This window comes from Clupea harengus, chromosome 16 (assembly GCF_900700415.2).
Source record: "Clupea harengus chromosome 16, Ch_v2.0.2, whole genome shotgun sequence".
Taxonomy (NCBI): Eukaryota; Metazoa; Chordata; class Actinopteri; order Clupeiformes; family Clupeidae; genus Clupea; species Clupea harengus.
In genome coordinates, this window is record NC_045167.1 from 5167944 (window position 1) to 5184213 (window position 16270).

Consider the following 16270-nt stretch of genomic DNA (forward strand, 5'->3'; position numbering starts at 1 on the left):
TAAATTTCACATTGCTTTTATTGATCAATCACACAAGCCAGAAATGTACTTATTTACACGACTGTAACAAAAAATATTACTGTTGATAACCGGAGGAAAAGGAAAACTCTAACGTGCAAAATACCGTCTGTAAATCCTAAATAGACTGCAAAAGTGCCTTAGTGACATGAACTGGGTCACCTCAATGTGTGGGTTTGTGGACCTCTTTCTGTGGGAATAAGGAGGACTTCAATGACCCCACTGTAACTGCGTTTGTAATCGTTTGTGATATTAAAAGGCACGATGTAATCTCCTCTCCACATGTCCAGTGTCTGGGCGACCTCTGAACCTAGCTCGCCTATCGTTTAGTGGAGGCCAAGGCGCAGACAGAATTAGTCCAAATCTCAGGTGAATTCTTCAGAGCAGTCTATAGTGTGCTACAGTTCCCTTCTCCTAAGCAGCTTGCCTTGCTTGCTCACGTGTGTATGAGAGTGTGGAAGAGGCGTTTATTTATTTTTATTTATCTATTTTTTTCAAACAACCCGGGTCTCCCATGCAAATCCCTCATAATAAAATCAGCTTGTTTCATTTTTAGGCAGTAATCGCCCTCTGCCCTATGCTTCAGTTCACATTTAGCAACGTCATCATTCATCTGGCTAGAGCTAATCCAAACGACGAGAACATCATAACCGTGACCTTGAAGTCTGATTTACAGCTTTGGCTCACGAGACAGCTCAAAGTTCAAAGTGTCTGTAACCACAAGAGGTTGCAGAGATAGTGACAGTCAAGAAAAATGATCGTGGACCTAAAGTCTAAACTAAAGCATATCTGTGTCTGTGTACGTTATTCACCAAGTTTTACAGTTCTGCCATGATTGGACAAGATTCCCTCCGACATGATTGGACAAGAGTCCCTCCGATTGGGTTATTTCTACCGTCATTGCTTTCAGATACAGCCCTGCCACGCCAGTGGTCAAATGACGGTCATATACAAGACCTGCCCATATTTCACGTGTGTGTGTGTGTTTGTGTGTGTGTGTGTGTGTGCGCGTGAATAAAACTTGACGGACATTCGAGAGAACACAGTTCAGATATCCTATTGCTGAAGCTACGGGTGCCTCTGGCCTTGATCCAACAAAAATGTTAATATGAATAAATCAAGATATTTTAGTTTCACTCGTCATAATGTACACCTATGAAGTCTACACATATGTTGAAAAGACTGACAGGTTTCACTATGCAGGAAATGAGAGTGGAGGAGTTGTCGAATACCACAACGACATAATTGATGCAACCACTCGATCCCCTTTGGACACAAGCTTAAATTTGGACAGAAATTAAACTAAATAAAATTAAACAACTAAAATCAGCAAATATGCTTCAACACACAGAACACAGAACACTCAATTACCAGGTCATGAGTGAAAATATAGGACTCCAAAACAAAGTTATAATCCTCAAAACAGACACTAAAAACTCAAGTTTGCTCTGAATTGATTACCTGTGACAGATGATGGTGTCTCTCGGCGTGAAGATGACTGGTGTCAGTAGGGTATGACACACACACACACACACACACACACACACACACACACACACACACACACAGAGACAGAAGGCCACGCTGTTCTCATTAAAAAGTGTCTCCAGTGATTACATTCCCAGTCCTCAGACAACATCCTCACCCAGTATGGGTTTGACCTCTGACCCCCCACAGAAAAGAAGGGATGAGTGGGAGAGACAGAGAGAGCGATGGAACATCGATATGGGGGGGATGAGAGATGGAGAGGATTGGGAGTGGGCTCGAGACGCAAGGCAACAACAGCAGGAGGAGAGGAGAAACAATGCCTCCAGTTTCATCTTCCTCGCCTCCTCCTCTTCATCATCATCACCCTCATTTTCCCTTTACTTTCTTCAGTCTCTCTTACTTGAGCGTCTGTCGGAGTTTTCTGAGGCGGGGACTGTGGTTGCTGAACATCAGCCTCGGGTCAAACTTATACCTGTAGAGGGGGAAGGTATGTATGTCACACATCAGGTTAGAACGCACAAGGCAGGTCTACTAGTCCCAAACCGTATAGACACACAAATACTGAGATAAATAAATTACAACTCAAGATGTAGCCGCCATTTGGCTCAGCAGGTGAAGATAACACAGGTGATGTTCTAACGCAGTAGAAGTATGCGACGGTAAAGTGACTTGACGGACAATGAGTCATAGATACCTGGTGTTCTGCAGGACTGTGTGTGTGTGTATATATGTGTGTGTGTGTGTGCGTATGGGGCAGGAGGGGGTATGTGGTGTGGTGTGATGTGTGTGTGTGTGTGTGTGTGTGTGTGTGTGTGTGTGTGTGTGTGTGTATATATATATATATGAGTCTTTGCATCATGGGTGCTGGTGTGTGAGTGTGTGTGTGTGTGTGACTGACCGTGAGTCATAGACTCCTGGAGTTCTACAGGACTGGGCGGAACATGACTGCAGCATCATGAGGCGGTGGTTCATCTTCTCCAGCACCTCCTGCTCAATGCTCTTAGCGATGTTGGTCAGCTGGAACGGGTCTCCCGTCAGGTTGTACACCTCCACAAACACCTGCAGCACACACATTTTACCCATTAACCCTTTGCCTAGAAACTGTTTTTTGTTCTCTGCAAATCATTACAGAATGACACAGTTCAGATCTGGAATTTACATTGACTACCATTTATAATGGACGCTTGAGTTTATTATTGCATCATCAGATGGAACCTTCAGTCAACAACATTCTAATCCCATTTGTGACATCACTCCTCAAAGGGAATCAAATATAACTAGAAAATGCATTTCCTGAAGGAAATACCAGTGCATGAAATGCAAAAGTTAAGAAAGGAAGAAGAAAAGAAAGAAGAGTGAAGAAGCAAAGAAGAAAGGAAAGAAGAGTAAAAGAAGGAAAGAAGAGTGGAAGAAAGTAAAGAAGAGTGGAAGAAGGAAGGAAGAGTGGAAGAAGGAAAGAAGAAAAGAAAGAAGAGTGAAAGAAAGGAAACAAGAGTGGAAGAATGAAAGAAGAAAAGAAAGAAGGAAAGAAGAAAGGAAGAAGAGTGAAAGAAGGAAAAAAGATTGGAAGAAGGAAAGAAGAGTGGAAGAAGGAAAGAAGAAAGGAAAGAAGAGTGGAAGAAGAAAAGAAAGAAGGGAAAGAAGAAAGGAAAGAAGAGTGGAAGAAGGAAAGAAGAGTGGAAGAAGGGAAGAAGAGTGGAAGAAGGAAAGAAGAGAGAGTGAAGAGGGAAAATATTGAAAGAAGGAGAGAAAATGGAGTGAATCAGAGAGATGGAGTGTGAGAGAAAGTAGAGTGAGAGGGATAGAGAGAAAGATAGAGAGAAAAAAAAGTAGAGTATGGAATGTGTCTCTTAATATTCCTAGTTATACAGTTGAATGGAGAGGGACAGAGAGAAGAGGAGCCTTGGAACCTTGGCGCAGGTGTCAGTGAAGCACAGGTGCAAGCCAGTTTAATGACCCCATTATGATGTCATAATGGCCCAATGTAAGTCAATGGGAAAATTTGTATTCGTTTTTATTTAATATCTTAAAAAGTGTAAAGTTTAGAAAAATGAAAAATACATAGCATAAGTGTCCTTTACAAGACCTACGCGCCAAAGTTTGAACGGAGTTTCTAAGTTAAGCGGTTCGAGCTGAATTAAGCGCAGAAGTCGGTAAAGAGAATAACTAGAAAATGCATTTCCTGAAGGAAATACCAGTGTATGAAATGCAAAAGTTAAGAAAGGAAGAAGAAAAGAAAGAAGAGTGAAAGAAGGAAAGAAGAAAGGAAAGAAGAGTAAAAGAAGGAAAGAAGAGTGGAAGAAGGAAAGAAGAGTGGAAGAAGGAAAGAAGAAAGGAAGAAGAGTGAAGAAAGGAAAGAAGAGTGGAAGAAGGAAAGAATAAAGGAAAGAATAGTGAAGAAAGGAAAGAAGAAAAGAAAGAAGAGTGAAAGAAGGAAAGAAGAAAGGAAAGAAGAGTGAAGAAAGGAAAGAAGAGTGGAAGAAGAAAAGAAAGAAGGAAAGAAGAAAGGAGATTAGAGTAAAAGAAGGAAAGAAGAGTGGAAGAAGGAAAGAAGAGTGAAGAAAGAAAAGAGTAGAAGAAGGAAAGAAGAGTGGAAGAAGGAAAGAAGAAAGGAAGAAGAGTGAAGAAAGGAAAGAAGAGTGGAAGAAGGAAAGAAGAGTGGAAGAAGGAAAGAATAAAGGAAAGAATAGTGAAGAAAGGAAAGAAGAAAAGAAAGAAGAGTGAAAGAAGGAAAGAAGAAAGGAAAGAAGAGTGAAGAAAGGAAAGAAGAGTGGAAGAAGGAAAGAAGAAAGGAAAGGAGAGTGGAAGAAGGAAAGAAGAGTAGAAGAAGGAAAGAAGAAGAGTGGAAGAAGGAAAGAATAATATTCCTAGTTATACAGTTGAATGGAGAGGGACAGAGAGAAGAGGAGCCTTGGAACCTTGGCGCAGGTGTCAGTGAAGCACAGGTGCAAGCCAGTTTAAAGACCCTATTATGATGTCATAATGGCCCAATGTAAGTCAATGGGAGAAATTGTATTAGTTTTTCTTTAATATTTTAAAAAGTATAAAGTTTAGAAAAATGAAAAATACATAGCATAAGTGTCCTTTACAAGACCTACGCAGCAAAGTTTGAACAAAGTTTCTAAGTTAAGCGGTTCGAGCTGAATTAAGCGCAGAAGTTCGGTACAAAGAATAATAATAATAAGAAACGAAGGAATAACAATACAGGGCATTTCATGCACTGTAATAAGAAGAAGAAGAACTAGAAAATGCATTTCCTGAAGGAAATACCAGTGCATGAAATGCTAAAGTTAAGAAAGGAAGAAGAAAAGAAAGAAGAGTGAAAGAAAGGAAAGAAGAAAGGAAAGAAGGAAAGAAGAGAGGAAGAAGGAAAGAAGAGTGGAAGAAGGAAAGAAGAAAGGAAAGAAGAGTGAAGAAAGGAAAGAAGAGTGGAAGAAGGAAAGAAGAAAGAAAAGAAGAGTGGAAGAAGGAAAGAAGAAAGAAAAGAAGAGTGGAAGAAGGAAAGAAGAAAGAAAAGAAGAGTGGAAGAAGGAAAGAATAAAGAAAAGAAGAGTGAAGAAAGGAAAGAAGAAAAGAAAGAAGAGTGAAAGAAGGAAAGAAGAAAGGAAAGAAGAGTGAAGAAAGGAAAGAAGAGTGGAAGAAGAAAAGAAAGAAGGAAAGAAGAAAGGAAAGAAGAGTAAAAGAAGGAAAGAAGAGTGGAAGAAGGATAGAAGAGTGGAAGAAGGAAAGAAGAGTGAAGAAAGAAAAGAAGAGTAGAAGAAGGAAAGAAGAGTGGAAGAAGGAAAGAAGAAAGGAAAGGAGAGTGGAAGAAGGAAAGAAGAGTGGAAGAAGGAAAGAAGAAGAGTGGAAGAAGGAAAGAATAATATTCCTAGTTATACAGTTGAATGGAGAGGGACAGAGAGAAGAGGAGCCTTGGAACCTTGGCGCAGGTGTCAGTGAAGCACAGGTGCAAGCCAGTTTAATGACCCTATTATGATGTCATAATGGCCCAATGTAAGTCAATGGGAAAATTTGTATTAGTTTTTCTTTAATATCTTAAAAAGTATAACGTTTAGACAAATGAAAAATACATAGCATAAGTGTCCTTTACAAGACCTACACGCCAAAGTTTGAACGGAGTTTCTAAGTTAAGCGGTTCGAGCTGAATTAAGCGCAGAAGCCGGTAAAAAGAATAACTAGAAAATGCATTTCCTGAAGGAAATACCAGTGCATGAAATGCTAAAGTTAAGAAAGGAAGAAGAAAAGAAAGAAGAGTGAAAGAAGGAAAGAAGAAAGGAAAGAAGAGAGGAAGAAGGAAAGAAGAGTGGAAGAAGGAAAGAAGAAAGGAAAGAAGAGTGAAGAAAGGAAAGAAGAGTGGAAGAAGGAAAGAAGAGTGGAAGAAGGAAAGAATAAAGAAAAGAAGAGTGAAGAAAGGAAAGAAGAAAAGAAAGAAGAGTGAAGAAAGAAAAGAAGAGTGGAAGAAGGAAAGAAGAAAGAAAAGAAGAGTGGAAGAAGGAAAGAATAAAGAAAAGAAGAGTGAAGAAAGGAAAGAAGAAAAGAAAGAAGAGTGAAAGAAGGAAAGAAGAAAGGAAAGAAGAGTGAAGAAAGGAAAGAAGAGTGGAAGAAGAAAAGAAAGAAGGAAAGAAGAAAGGAAAGAAGAGTAAAAGAAGGAAAGAAGAGTGGAAGAAGGATAGAAGAGTGGAAGAAGGAAAGAAGAGTGAAGAAAGAAAAGAAGAGTAGAAGAAGGAAAGAAGAGTGGAAGAAGGAAAGACGAGTGGAAGAAGGAAAGAAGAAGAGTGGAAGAAGGAAAGAATAATATTCCTAGTTATACAGTTGAATGGAGAGGGACAGGGAGAAGAGGAGCCTTGGAACCTTGGCGCAGGTGTCAGTGAAGCACAGGTGCAAGCCAGTTTAATGACCCTATTATGATGTCATAATGGCCCAATGTAAGTCAATGGGAAAATTTGTATTAGTTTTTCTTTAATATCTTAAAAAGTATAACGTTTAGACAAATGAAAAATACATAGCATAAGTGTCCTTTACAAGACCTACACGCCAAAGTTTGAACGGAGTTTCTAAGTTAAGCGGTTCGAGCTGAATTAAGCGCAGAAGTCGGTAAAAAGAATAACTAGAAAATGCATTTCCTGAAGGAAATACCAGTGCATGAAATGCAAAAGTTGAGGAAAGGAAGAAGAAAAGGAAGAAGAGTGAAATAAGAAAAGAAGAAAGGAAAGAAGAGTGGAAGAAGGAAAGAAAAAAAAGAAAGAAGAGTGAAGAAACGAAAGAAGAGTGGAAGAAGGAAAGAAGAGTGAAGAAAGGAAAGGAGAAAGGAAAGAAGAGTGGAAGAAGAAAAGAAAGAAGAGTGAAATAAGAAAGGAAAGAAGAGTGGAAGAAGGAAAGAAGAAAAGAAAGAAGAGTGAAAGAAAGGAAAGAAGAGTGGAAGAGTGAAAGAAAGGAAAGAAGAGTGAAGAAAGGAAAGAAGAAAGGAAAGAAGAGTGGAAGAAGAAAAGAAGAAAAGAAAGAAGAGAAGAGTGGAAGAAGGAAAGAAGAAAATAAAGAAGAGTGAAAGAAAGGAAAGAAGAAAGGAAAGAAGAGTAAAGAAAGGAAAGAAAAAAGGAAAGAAGAGTGGAAGAAAGAAAGAAGGAAGAAAAGAAGAGTGAACAAGAGTGGCTCTGGATAAAGGCAGTAAAGAGAGAGTGAAGAGGGTAAATATTGAAAGAAGGAGAGACAATGGAGTGAAGCAGAGAGATGGAGTGTGAGAGAAAGTAGATGTGAGAGGGATAGAGAGAAAAAAAAGGAGAGTATGGAAGGTGTCTCTTAATATTCCTAGTTATACAGTTGAATGGAGAGGGACAGAGAGAAGAGGTTCCTTGGAACCTTGGCGCAGGTGTCAGTGAAGCACAGGTGCAAGCCAGTTTAATGACCCTATTATGATGTCATAATGGCCCAATGTAAGTCAATGGGACATTTTTTATTAGTTTTTCTTTAATATCTTAAAAAGTATAAAGTTTAGAAAAATGAAAAATACATAGCACAAGTGTCCATTATAAGACCTACGCGACAAAGTTTGAACAAAGTTTCTACGTTAAGCGGTTTTAGCTGAATTAAGCGCAGAAAAAGGTAAAAAGAATAATAAGAATAAGAAAAGTTTGGATAACAATACAGGGCATTTCATGCACTGTAATAAGAAGTAGAAGAAGAATAAGAAACGAAGGAATAACAATACAGGGCATTTCATGCACTGTAATAAGAAACGAAGGAATAACAATACAGGGCATTTCATGCACTGTAATGAGCACATGGCCAGAGACTGGACCATAAGGCTTTACCTCGTTGTCATCAAATTCACAGTACTGGAGGTTGGCAGTAGGGGAGACCGTGCGAACGCAGGCGTAGGTGTTATTGTAGGAGTCCTCACACACACAGTCAGGGAAACATTCCTGCACACACACACACACACACACACACACATATTCAAAATGAGACACGTAACATCAGACACCATCATTTTCACCACCACAACCATCATTATCACTACCACTGTCACACATAATCCAAAAATATGAAAGAAGCGAATAAGACAGAACAGCATACATATTATCAATGAGATAAAAAAAAAACTATTTAACGCAAAGACTAAAATATCAACTAGAAAGATGAAATATTCAACAGGCATCTTAAAATAATCCTTACACTGAAAATAACAGACAAAAAAAATTAAATCACACAAATAGCATATGTTATAGTTGTGTCTGCAAGGATTGTGTGTGTATGTGTGTGAGTGAGTGTGTGTGTGAAAGTGTTCCTCACCGAGACTCCAGGGCCAAGCAGGGGGCAGGAGGGGTCAGTCACGTTACTGCCCTCCCCCTCATACTCCACCAGCACGTCCGTCCTCCAGCTGCTACTGTTCCCCTGCCCACTCTGAGAGAGAGAGAGAAAGAGAGAGAGAGAGAAAGAGATAGGGAGAGAGAGAGGGAGAGAGAGAGAGAGAGGGAGAGAGAGAGAAAGAGAGAGAAAAAGAGATAGGGAGAGAGAGAGAGAGAGAGAGAAAGAGATAGGGAGACAGACAGACAGACAGAGAGAGGGAGAGAGAGAGACAGACAGACAGAGACAGACAGACAGACAGACAGAGACAGACAGACAGACAGACAGACAGTTAATAATCAAGATTCATTGCCAAAACTAAAATGCTTTTAGACATATAAAGGTATTGGCTAGGTATTGGTTGTAAAATGGTCGTAATATAATATTGGTTTGATTTCACTTTCACACAGTTATGTCATGTTGTGTTATGTTATGCAAGTCTGACTCCATGAGGTGTTGTCATGGTGATTTACCAAAATAGACAGGAACGACATGCCGTCCATTTGGGTCTTGTTGTAGTCAATCCCAGCAATGTCCAGGATGGTTGGACCCAAATCCACATTGGCCACCAGCATCTGATGTACGGAAGAGAAGATGATATTAAACATTAGAAAACACAGAGGAATCCCAGAGAATCACTGTTTGTTTGTTTGTTTCTTTTTGTGTGTGTTTGTTTTGTTCAGCTGTTTGTTATGATAACCCAGCTTGTCTGTAAGACAATTTTCTTTTTGTGTTTGTGTGTATGCGTATGTGTTTGTTTGGGTGTGTGTGTGTGGGTAATGACTGCCTCTCACCGGAGTGGTCTGGTTGGGCTTGATGTTTGGTCCCCTCACCAGCAGGGGCACTCTGATGTCAAACTCATAGAGCTGCCGCTTGTCCATGGGCAGAGAGAACTGGCCTGATGGAGAAGAAGAATAACATGACATGAGAGGACGCTCCTGTGCAAATCTCAAAAGACTTGGGCTGCGGTCAGATAGTCCATCCTATTGTCTTTTCCTAACCATGTTTCCTTGACCTTGATGGAAAACGTTATGAGGTAAAGGAAAGATATGAAGTAGAATTCATAAGGACTAATAAAAACCAAACCGCAGCTCTAAGAGAATCCGACTGCACTTACACTAAGCTACTAATTATGCGAAGGCGGATGTTATTGACACGTTGATCGATTGTTGCTGCAGCAAGGAATTGTGGGGCAGTACTATATCCTTTCCTTCCATAAAGGATGATCCCGTGTACCCTATGCTAAAGGAGATGCTATGCTAAAGGAAGCATTGAAGCTCCTACATTTACATAATTCGACCAGCTCTTGACATGGCTGCCACCTAGATACTTCTGGGTCGTTTAACTCAGTTAGGAACCTTCCTTAGCAAAAAACAGGGCCTTGGATCAGACTTGAAGCCAGGTCCCTATGGTAAGGGCCGATGATGCAGACACTTTTCCCACAACCCATTAGTTAGGAACTTATTAATACAGAATTTACACACGTATCAATTGTGCTCAATCAACAGATAATTGTTTGTCCAAAAAGCGACTTCTTTACTTTTACATCCTAGATGCGAGAGATAGACAAGATGTAATGGCTGATTATGAGCTTGTGAAAGGATATTCAGTTTAAATCAATCCTGATCCATCAGAGTAAATTACAAAGAACATTACATAACAGGCAAAAATCGACCCGCCCCTTTCTCAAACACCTTCCCCACAGCCATTTCAGGAACAGCATCCTCTTCCACACTTGTGACCATTACTAATGACTGATGACAAGAGGGACTTCTGACTCAGACCTGTTTTTATCTGAGTGAGTGTTAAAGAAATACCAAAAGGGAATTCAATATTCATTATAATATCTACATATCCTCACGTCAGTCGAATCACTTTCATGGTTTATAGTCAGCAGTTAGACACTAGTTTTAATACTATTTTCACTACTTTTCAATACTATTGGTTGTATTGTGCTGCACTGGCAAACCTTTAATGGACCATTAAATGGATAAGACTAAGTAGATATTTTACTAAACTACACCTTTAAGTTTGAGTATTTGATCCCATTGTCTAGTGGGATTGTTACATGTGTGTGCTGTGTGTGGATCTAGATGAACTGATTAATGTTTAAGGTGTCCCTCAATAAATACTATAAAAAGATGTCCCATGTTTTACTTGATTTTGTCTTCCATTATGCGGTATTTACAACTTCACAACACAATCAGATATAGACTTCAGGCATAAGTAACCTGTGTTGTGTAGACAAGCACTGCTCCGCACCGGACCTTAACTAAGCATGGGAGGCGGACATGCTAGCATACAGGCTAAAACCTATGGGTGCTAGCGTCTGTCGCTAGCACGTCTCTTAAGGTGTCGGGGAGTGAGGTTTACTCACTGCACAGCATCGTAACATTACACAAAGGCCAGTAGATTGCTAGTAGAGGCTGTCGGTCGATCGTTTAAAAGTCAGGCAATCAACACCGTTTCTCAATGAAAAAGTAAAGGTCCTGGTGTTAGCCAATCAAACGTATTGTGTTTCGGTTCCGGTCAGGTGACTGATCTTAACCAATCATCAATTGGAATAACTTCCGGGAAGCGGATCGTAGGTTCTCCCACCCATCGTTGACGGACAGAGGCTAACCTGTGTGGTATCCGTTGTCTGAGGTGAACAGGATGTAGGTGTTCTCCAGCTCTCCCCTCATCTCCAGCCTCTTCACCAGCTTCTCCACCAGGTCATCCACTGATAGCAGAGTGCGCCACCTAGGGGACACCACCAGAACTACACGTTGAAACCCAGCTCCACCAAACTTGCTGCCACACAGACAGTGGTGAGAATGACATTTTGGTATTTTAATGATGGGTTAATTTGATGGCGATGACATACATCGAACACCAATTCCATTTTACAACTGAACAAAATGAAAGAAAGACCGGGTCCTAAAGAGTGTCTGACTGGACCGGATTTGGGCCAGGCCTGTCCCGAGTCCAGTCTAAAAGCCTTTGCTGTTTGTGACGAGGAGGGTGTGTGCTGTACCTTTTCCTGTAGGCGTCATCTAGGAACTCGACTGAAGAGTTGGACATAGGAGTCTTGGCCTGCCTGATCAGCCAGTGTTTATCCTGATGGGAGTGGACAACAAGGAAGAAGTCAATTAGCCAATCAACATCAAGAATAGAATAGAACAATGATCAAAGAATAAAGAAGAACAGATATGTGGGAATAAACAGGAGTACATATCTGGGAATGCAAAGAATAATCAGGAATATCAATTTTGGAACACAACGAATAGAGAATGACAAATATTGGGGAATGTAAAGAATAAATAAGAGCAAAAATCTGGGAATGCGATAATAGTTTGTTCCACAAATCACATTACTGATGAGGAAAACCTTTGTGCTGATTGACACATTTTAACAACCCTGTGGGGGAAGTAAGATCAAATCTGTGTGAACAGTTTCTCTTAGCACCCTGTTAATGTTACATTTATTCTCTTGGCTTTTTCGTCGCTGCTTTTCCCCAAATCGAACCCTTTTATAGACGGCGAAGCTGCCAGAGAACAGACTCGAGAGGACAATGCTGGTAGAGACCCAGATGGCTGAGGGCGGCATCCTGGCACTGCTGTGACGAGAGGAGTGAGGGAAGCTGGCTACTGTGTGCATCATGCTGGGGAAAGGGTCCCTGTTTTTCATTAGGGACACATTTACAAGGCTTTACCAGATTTACAAGACTCTTCGTTTAATTTTCAGGTTGTTTTTGTCATGTAGTCACCTTTCTATGTACAAGGCGAACTAAATGAAGGCTCATTTCGGGGGGCTACCACTCACTACATCCAAAATTCTTTTTTGAATTCTATAGCGTGCCAGACTGTTCCCTTACCATCAACTAAATCCAACCCAAGTGCCACTCTTACAAGCCCCTCAATTCATCTATGAGTGGTTAGAATGTTTAGACTCATCTGTGCATATACATATATATTAAGGACATAGGGTTTGGGTTAGAAGGCTCCTCTATGGATATATACTCCTTAATGCAGACAAAACTCCATATTCCTTCGTGTGTCTGAGATCATTTGCTTCTGTACCTTGCCGTGGACGTTGAAGTTGGGGTCCCGTGGGGCTTTGGTGTTGGGGAAGGTGCTCTCGTACTGGGGCGCCGCTGTCCACGGCGAGTGGGGCGCGGGGGTGGACACCATCATGAAGAAGGGCTTGTAGTTGGACTTGTACTGCAGGAAGTCTATTGAGCAGTTGGCCTGCGAGGACAGAGAAGGAGGAGGGAAGTGTCACCATCGTATGGCTTGTGTTGTGTTTAACGATGCAGGAAATATGTCAGTCAACTGACTAATTAGATGAGCTACCTTGTTAACGTGCATGTAAACATTACAAATGTAAACATTACAAATGTAAAATGTGTATGAACAGTCAATGTATTTGGACAAGCTAGGTGAGAGTGCTCCACCAAAAAAAACAAAAGCCTTCCTCTAGCAGTCAGATTGTTCACGTTTACATTGTAATGTTTACATTCATGTGTCCAAAGGCGCAGGCTTCCATTGAGTGTCAAACTATGTAAATGCAACACATTAATGACAAGGAGAGGGAATTACATACCAGAACCTACTCAACATGCTAAATAAAAATACCTTCAGGGGGACAGTCTGTAGAGGACTCGGACGTTAATCATTTGCAAGCTCAATCACGCACACGGTTAATTAACTGTTACCGTAGTGACCTCACATTCTTTATCCGCGCTGATTTGGAGGAGTGGGGTATGGAGATGTGGTTCTTACCAACACGTCTGTCAGGTAGTCCTGGCTGTAGTTCTGTCCATGCTGCTGAGCTTTTCCATTCACAGACAAGGTGTAGTTGTAGTACTTGGAGTTCCTTTCCTGTGGGGGATCAGTCAGTGGATTAATAATCGGAGTGTGTGTACTGGTCATATTGTTAATACAGCTCTGTTGTTAGTCTGTTCCTGTCACCCAACAGGTAAGCAAAGGGCTAAAACACCAGGACCATTGTTTGGATACGTATGGACACACGTAGTAAATGTACATCTGTATTGCAAAGGTGTTTTGTCAAATAAATAATTAGCTCCGTCACTGCAATGTTCTGTCACAGCCTGCCGCACTTACTGAAGGAAGGCCTTGGCAGCATTTCCATGGATGCAGTTGGCCGCTTCCCTGAATCGGGTATGGAAGCTGTTTCTCATGGCCAAAAAAACTCAGCATGCCTCCCTGAGTTCCCATGACAACAAGTCATACCCAAACCCCCACCCCCTCCTCCCAGGCCAAAGCTCATGTTTATTTTTAAATTTAGCTTCAAGTCAGCTCTTCACAACACAGATGGGCAGTGGAGTGGCTAACCAGGTGATCACGGGTGATTCAGTGATGACCTCCAGACTGGTTGGGGACTGGGGATGTTTACAGAAAAGTGGCTTATCATATTTATGTTCCGGGCCAAATAAATCAACAGAACCCAAGTCAAGGTCCCAGCCACTGTTGAACAGGGCAGGGCGTGCGTGTGTGTGTGTGTGTATGTGTGTATGTGTGTGTGTGTGATCACAGTCCCTACGTGCCAAATCCAACAAGAGCTACAACACAGGGCTGATCCAGCCACAGTGACTCACATTAGCTCATCTGTAGCAGTCCTTATCACACACTCCCCTCTGAGTTGTGAGAAAGGGTACTTTTAACAGTTGTTTGTCCTTCAATTGTCAAATTCAATTCAAGCTTGACAGAATGGTAAACTGCAATGTTCTTTTCTCAGTCCAGACTACCTGCGCAAGTGCCACGCTTGAGCCAAGCCACAGCCATCAGCAGAAGCTTTTTGTGCGTCTCAGACAAACTCATATAGTGGATATAAACCCAATGACTCAGTGAAAGAACACAAAGGTCAGTGAAAGACATAGCGCTGCTGGCTGATGGATCGGACTGCGGTGTAGCCTGGATCAGTCCAGATCCAGCTGCCAGCTGGGATGGGGAGAGTTAGAGGTTTGGCTGCTCTTTGACTTTTCTTACCAGGGCAAACCAGTAGTCCCAGCCGAGAGGTACATGTTCCACACCTCCTGCATTTGGGTTCCCGTACTGAGAGAGAGAGAGAGAGAGAGAGAGAGAATGGTAAATAACAAAGATAACAAGGCAGAGAGTAACAGAGAGGGAGGGAATGGTTGAGTTATGTCTCCTGATTTTCTTCAGTAACACAATGTGAATGCATTGAGAAAACAGACCTGCTAAAAGAATACAGAGTCCATAGAATTCCTGTGGCTTAAAGACAAACAGCTATAGTCATTCAGTCAAATACCTCTGGCCATTTAGAAATGAGTGAGAGTTAAGCAATGTTCCCAGTGTTTCTGAGACACATCCCTCAAAACCCTGATACACAGCAGCTACGGCACTGAAGGCACTTTACTGGAAAAAAGGGTAATGCCTACTCCCGAAATAAAACACACAGGTTCACATCCAAACGTTGCTATATTTTGGCTTGACTTAAAAATAATGCATGACTGCATTTCTAGGGAATCTATCAGTTCATGCACTTCCATAAATCTCTGAATACAAACTGAAAAGATGCCGAAGACGAACTGCACGTCCTCGGGTAGAGAGAGCGCTCCTTCAGTACCTCGTTAAGATATTTGCCAGCGAAGAAGGTCTGGTAGTAGTTCTTCTGCAGCAGGGCGGGGAAGGTGAAGGGCTCCTGGCTCTTCTGCCAAGCCTGGCTGCTGCAGTTGCCCTCCAGTGTGTTATTGATGACATGGTGGTTGTGGGGGTACTTCCCCGTCAGGATGCTGGCACGACTTGGACAACACAACGGGCTGGCAACATACTGGAGGGGAGGGAGAGGCAGAGAGGTTGTTTAGCTAAAATAAAGCCCAGTTTCAACCAAATAAAGCTTAGATGATTGCATATAATGCTGGACAACACTATACAGCACTATGAAGTGATTTGAATTAACTTGAAGCCACTAACTCCAAATAAATGAGAGCGTTAGCTTGTAGACAGTTTTGTGTTTTGTAAGCATTTTTTAAAGAAATAAGTAGATGGGAAAACACTGCTTAAATATGTTGTCAACAGTCAATACACTGAGATTACAATTTGTACTGTTCAAGAGGGAAGCCACTTTCAATTTCGAACCAATTAAAAAGCATCGATGTGACTAGTGAAAGTAGGCTTTAGCTCACTTACCGCGTTTGTAAAGACGATTCCCGCGTCTCCTATTAACTTTCTTGTTTTACTAAGTGGAACCTGCAAAGAGGGGTGAAGACGTTGTGGTGGCGTATGGCACTCGCACATCAAATCACATCCCAGTCTAATCTAATACAATAAAGATAAACTAATTTCAACAATGTTAACTTACCATGCCACCAATAGAAACGTCTAAATCATCGGTCAAAATCAAAACAATGTTAGGTCTCCTGTACATTGTAGCCACAACAGACAGGCTATTAAACAACAAAGTGACGCAGATAAGGCTAAAATTCAATAACGTCCACAGATTTAATCGAATCGGGGCCATTTCTGCGGCAGAAATAAAACAGAAGCGCCGGAGTGCTGTTTGGGGCCTTTAAAGGCCAATAAAAGCGTGAAATGTTGTTGGGAAAATTCCGCCTCCGAAGAAACCAGCAGCAATAGTCCTCTTCTGGCTGTGCAAAACACTTCCCCGTTTCCTAGTCATGTGCTGTCTACGGACGGAAATCCAGGTCAGGTGACTAGACGGGCTGTTTGCGCAGAAGGCAGTAGAGAGACTCTTCTGCGTTTGGGATGATGTCATTGCTTAAGAGTTTTGTTATACCTTGGTGTTGTCTGATTAAAACATGAAAATACGTTGTTTAAATATGCTTTTTATGTGATTATAATGTTTGTATTGACATCATTTATATTAACAATAGGCTATGACAAAATGATATGTCACATTCTCCTTTTAGTCATAAAAGTATGGATTTATCAGTCGT

The 16270-nt window shown here is 41.3% G+C and overlaps 1 protein-coding gene across 1 annotated transcript; it reads right to left on the reverse strand.

The window, feature by feature from the left end:
- On the reverse strand, positions 1 to 16029 carry gnsa (glucosamine (N-acetyl)-6-sulfatase a). The gene is made up of 14 exons (XM_012825406.3): positions 15676 to 16029; positions 15504 to 15563; positions 14941 to 15144; positions 14340 to 14405; positions 13113 to 13211; positions 12411 to 12578; positions 11366 to 11448; positions 10973 to 11091; positions 9144 to 9247; positions 8823 to 8924; positions 8296 to 8406; positions 7815 to 7925; positions 2405 to 2565; positions 1 to 1978 (listed from the first exon to the last, which is right to left on the reverse strand). The coding sequence occupies exons 1-14, from the start codon at positions 15832 to 15834 to the stop codon at positions 1903 to 1905; spliced, it is 1623 nt and encodes a 540-aa protein (XP_012680860.2). The 5' UTR covers positions 15835 to 16029; the 3' UTR covers positions 1 to 1902.
- Positions 16030 to 16270: the final 241 nt, after the last annotated feature.

Bases quoted from the DNA above. Each gene is read 5' to 3' on its own strand.
- gnsa (XM_012825406.3), bottom strand. From the start codon at position 15,834: ATGGCCCCGATTCGATTAAATCTGTGGACGTTATTGAATTTTAGCCTT. The intron at 14,406-14,940 runs GTACTGAAGGAG...TCTCTCTCTCAG, and splicing joins CTGGCAAATATCTTAACGAG to TACGGGAACCCAAATGCAGG. The intron at 11,092-11,365 runs GTACAGCACACA...GGTGTCCCCTAG, and splicing joins GATGACGCCTACAGGAAAAG to GTGGCGCACTCTGCTATCAG.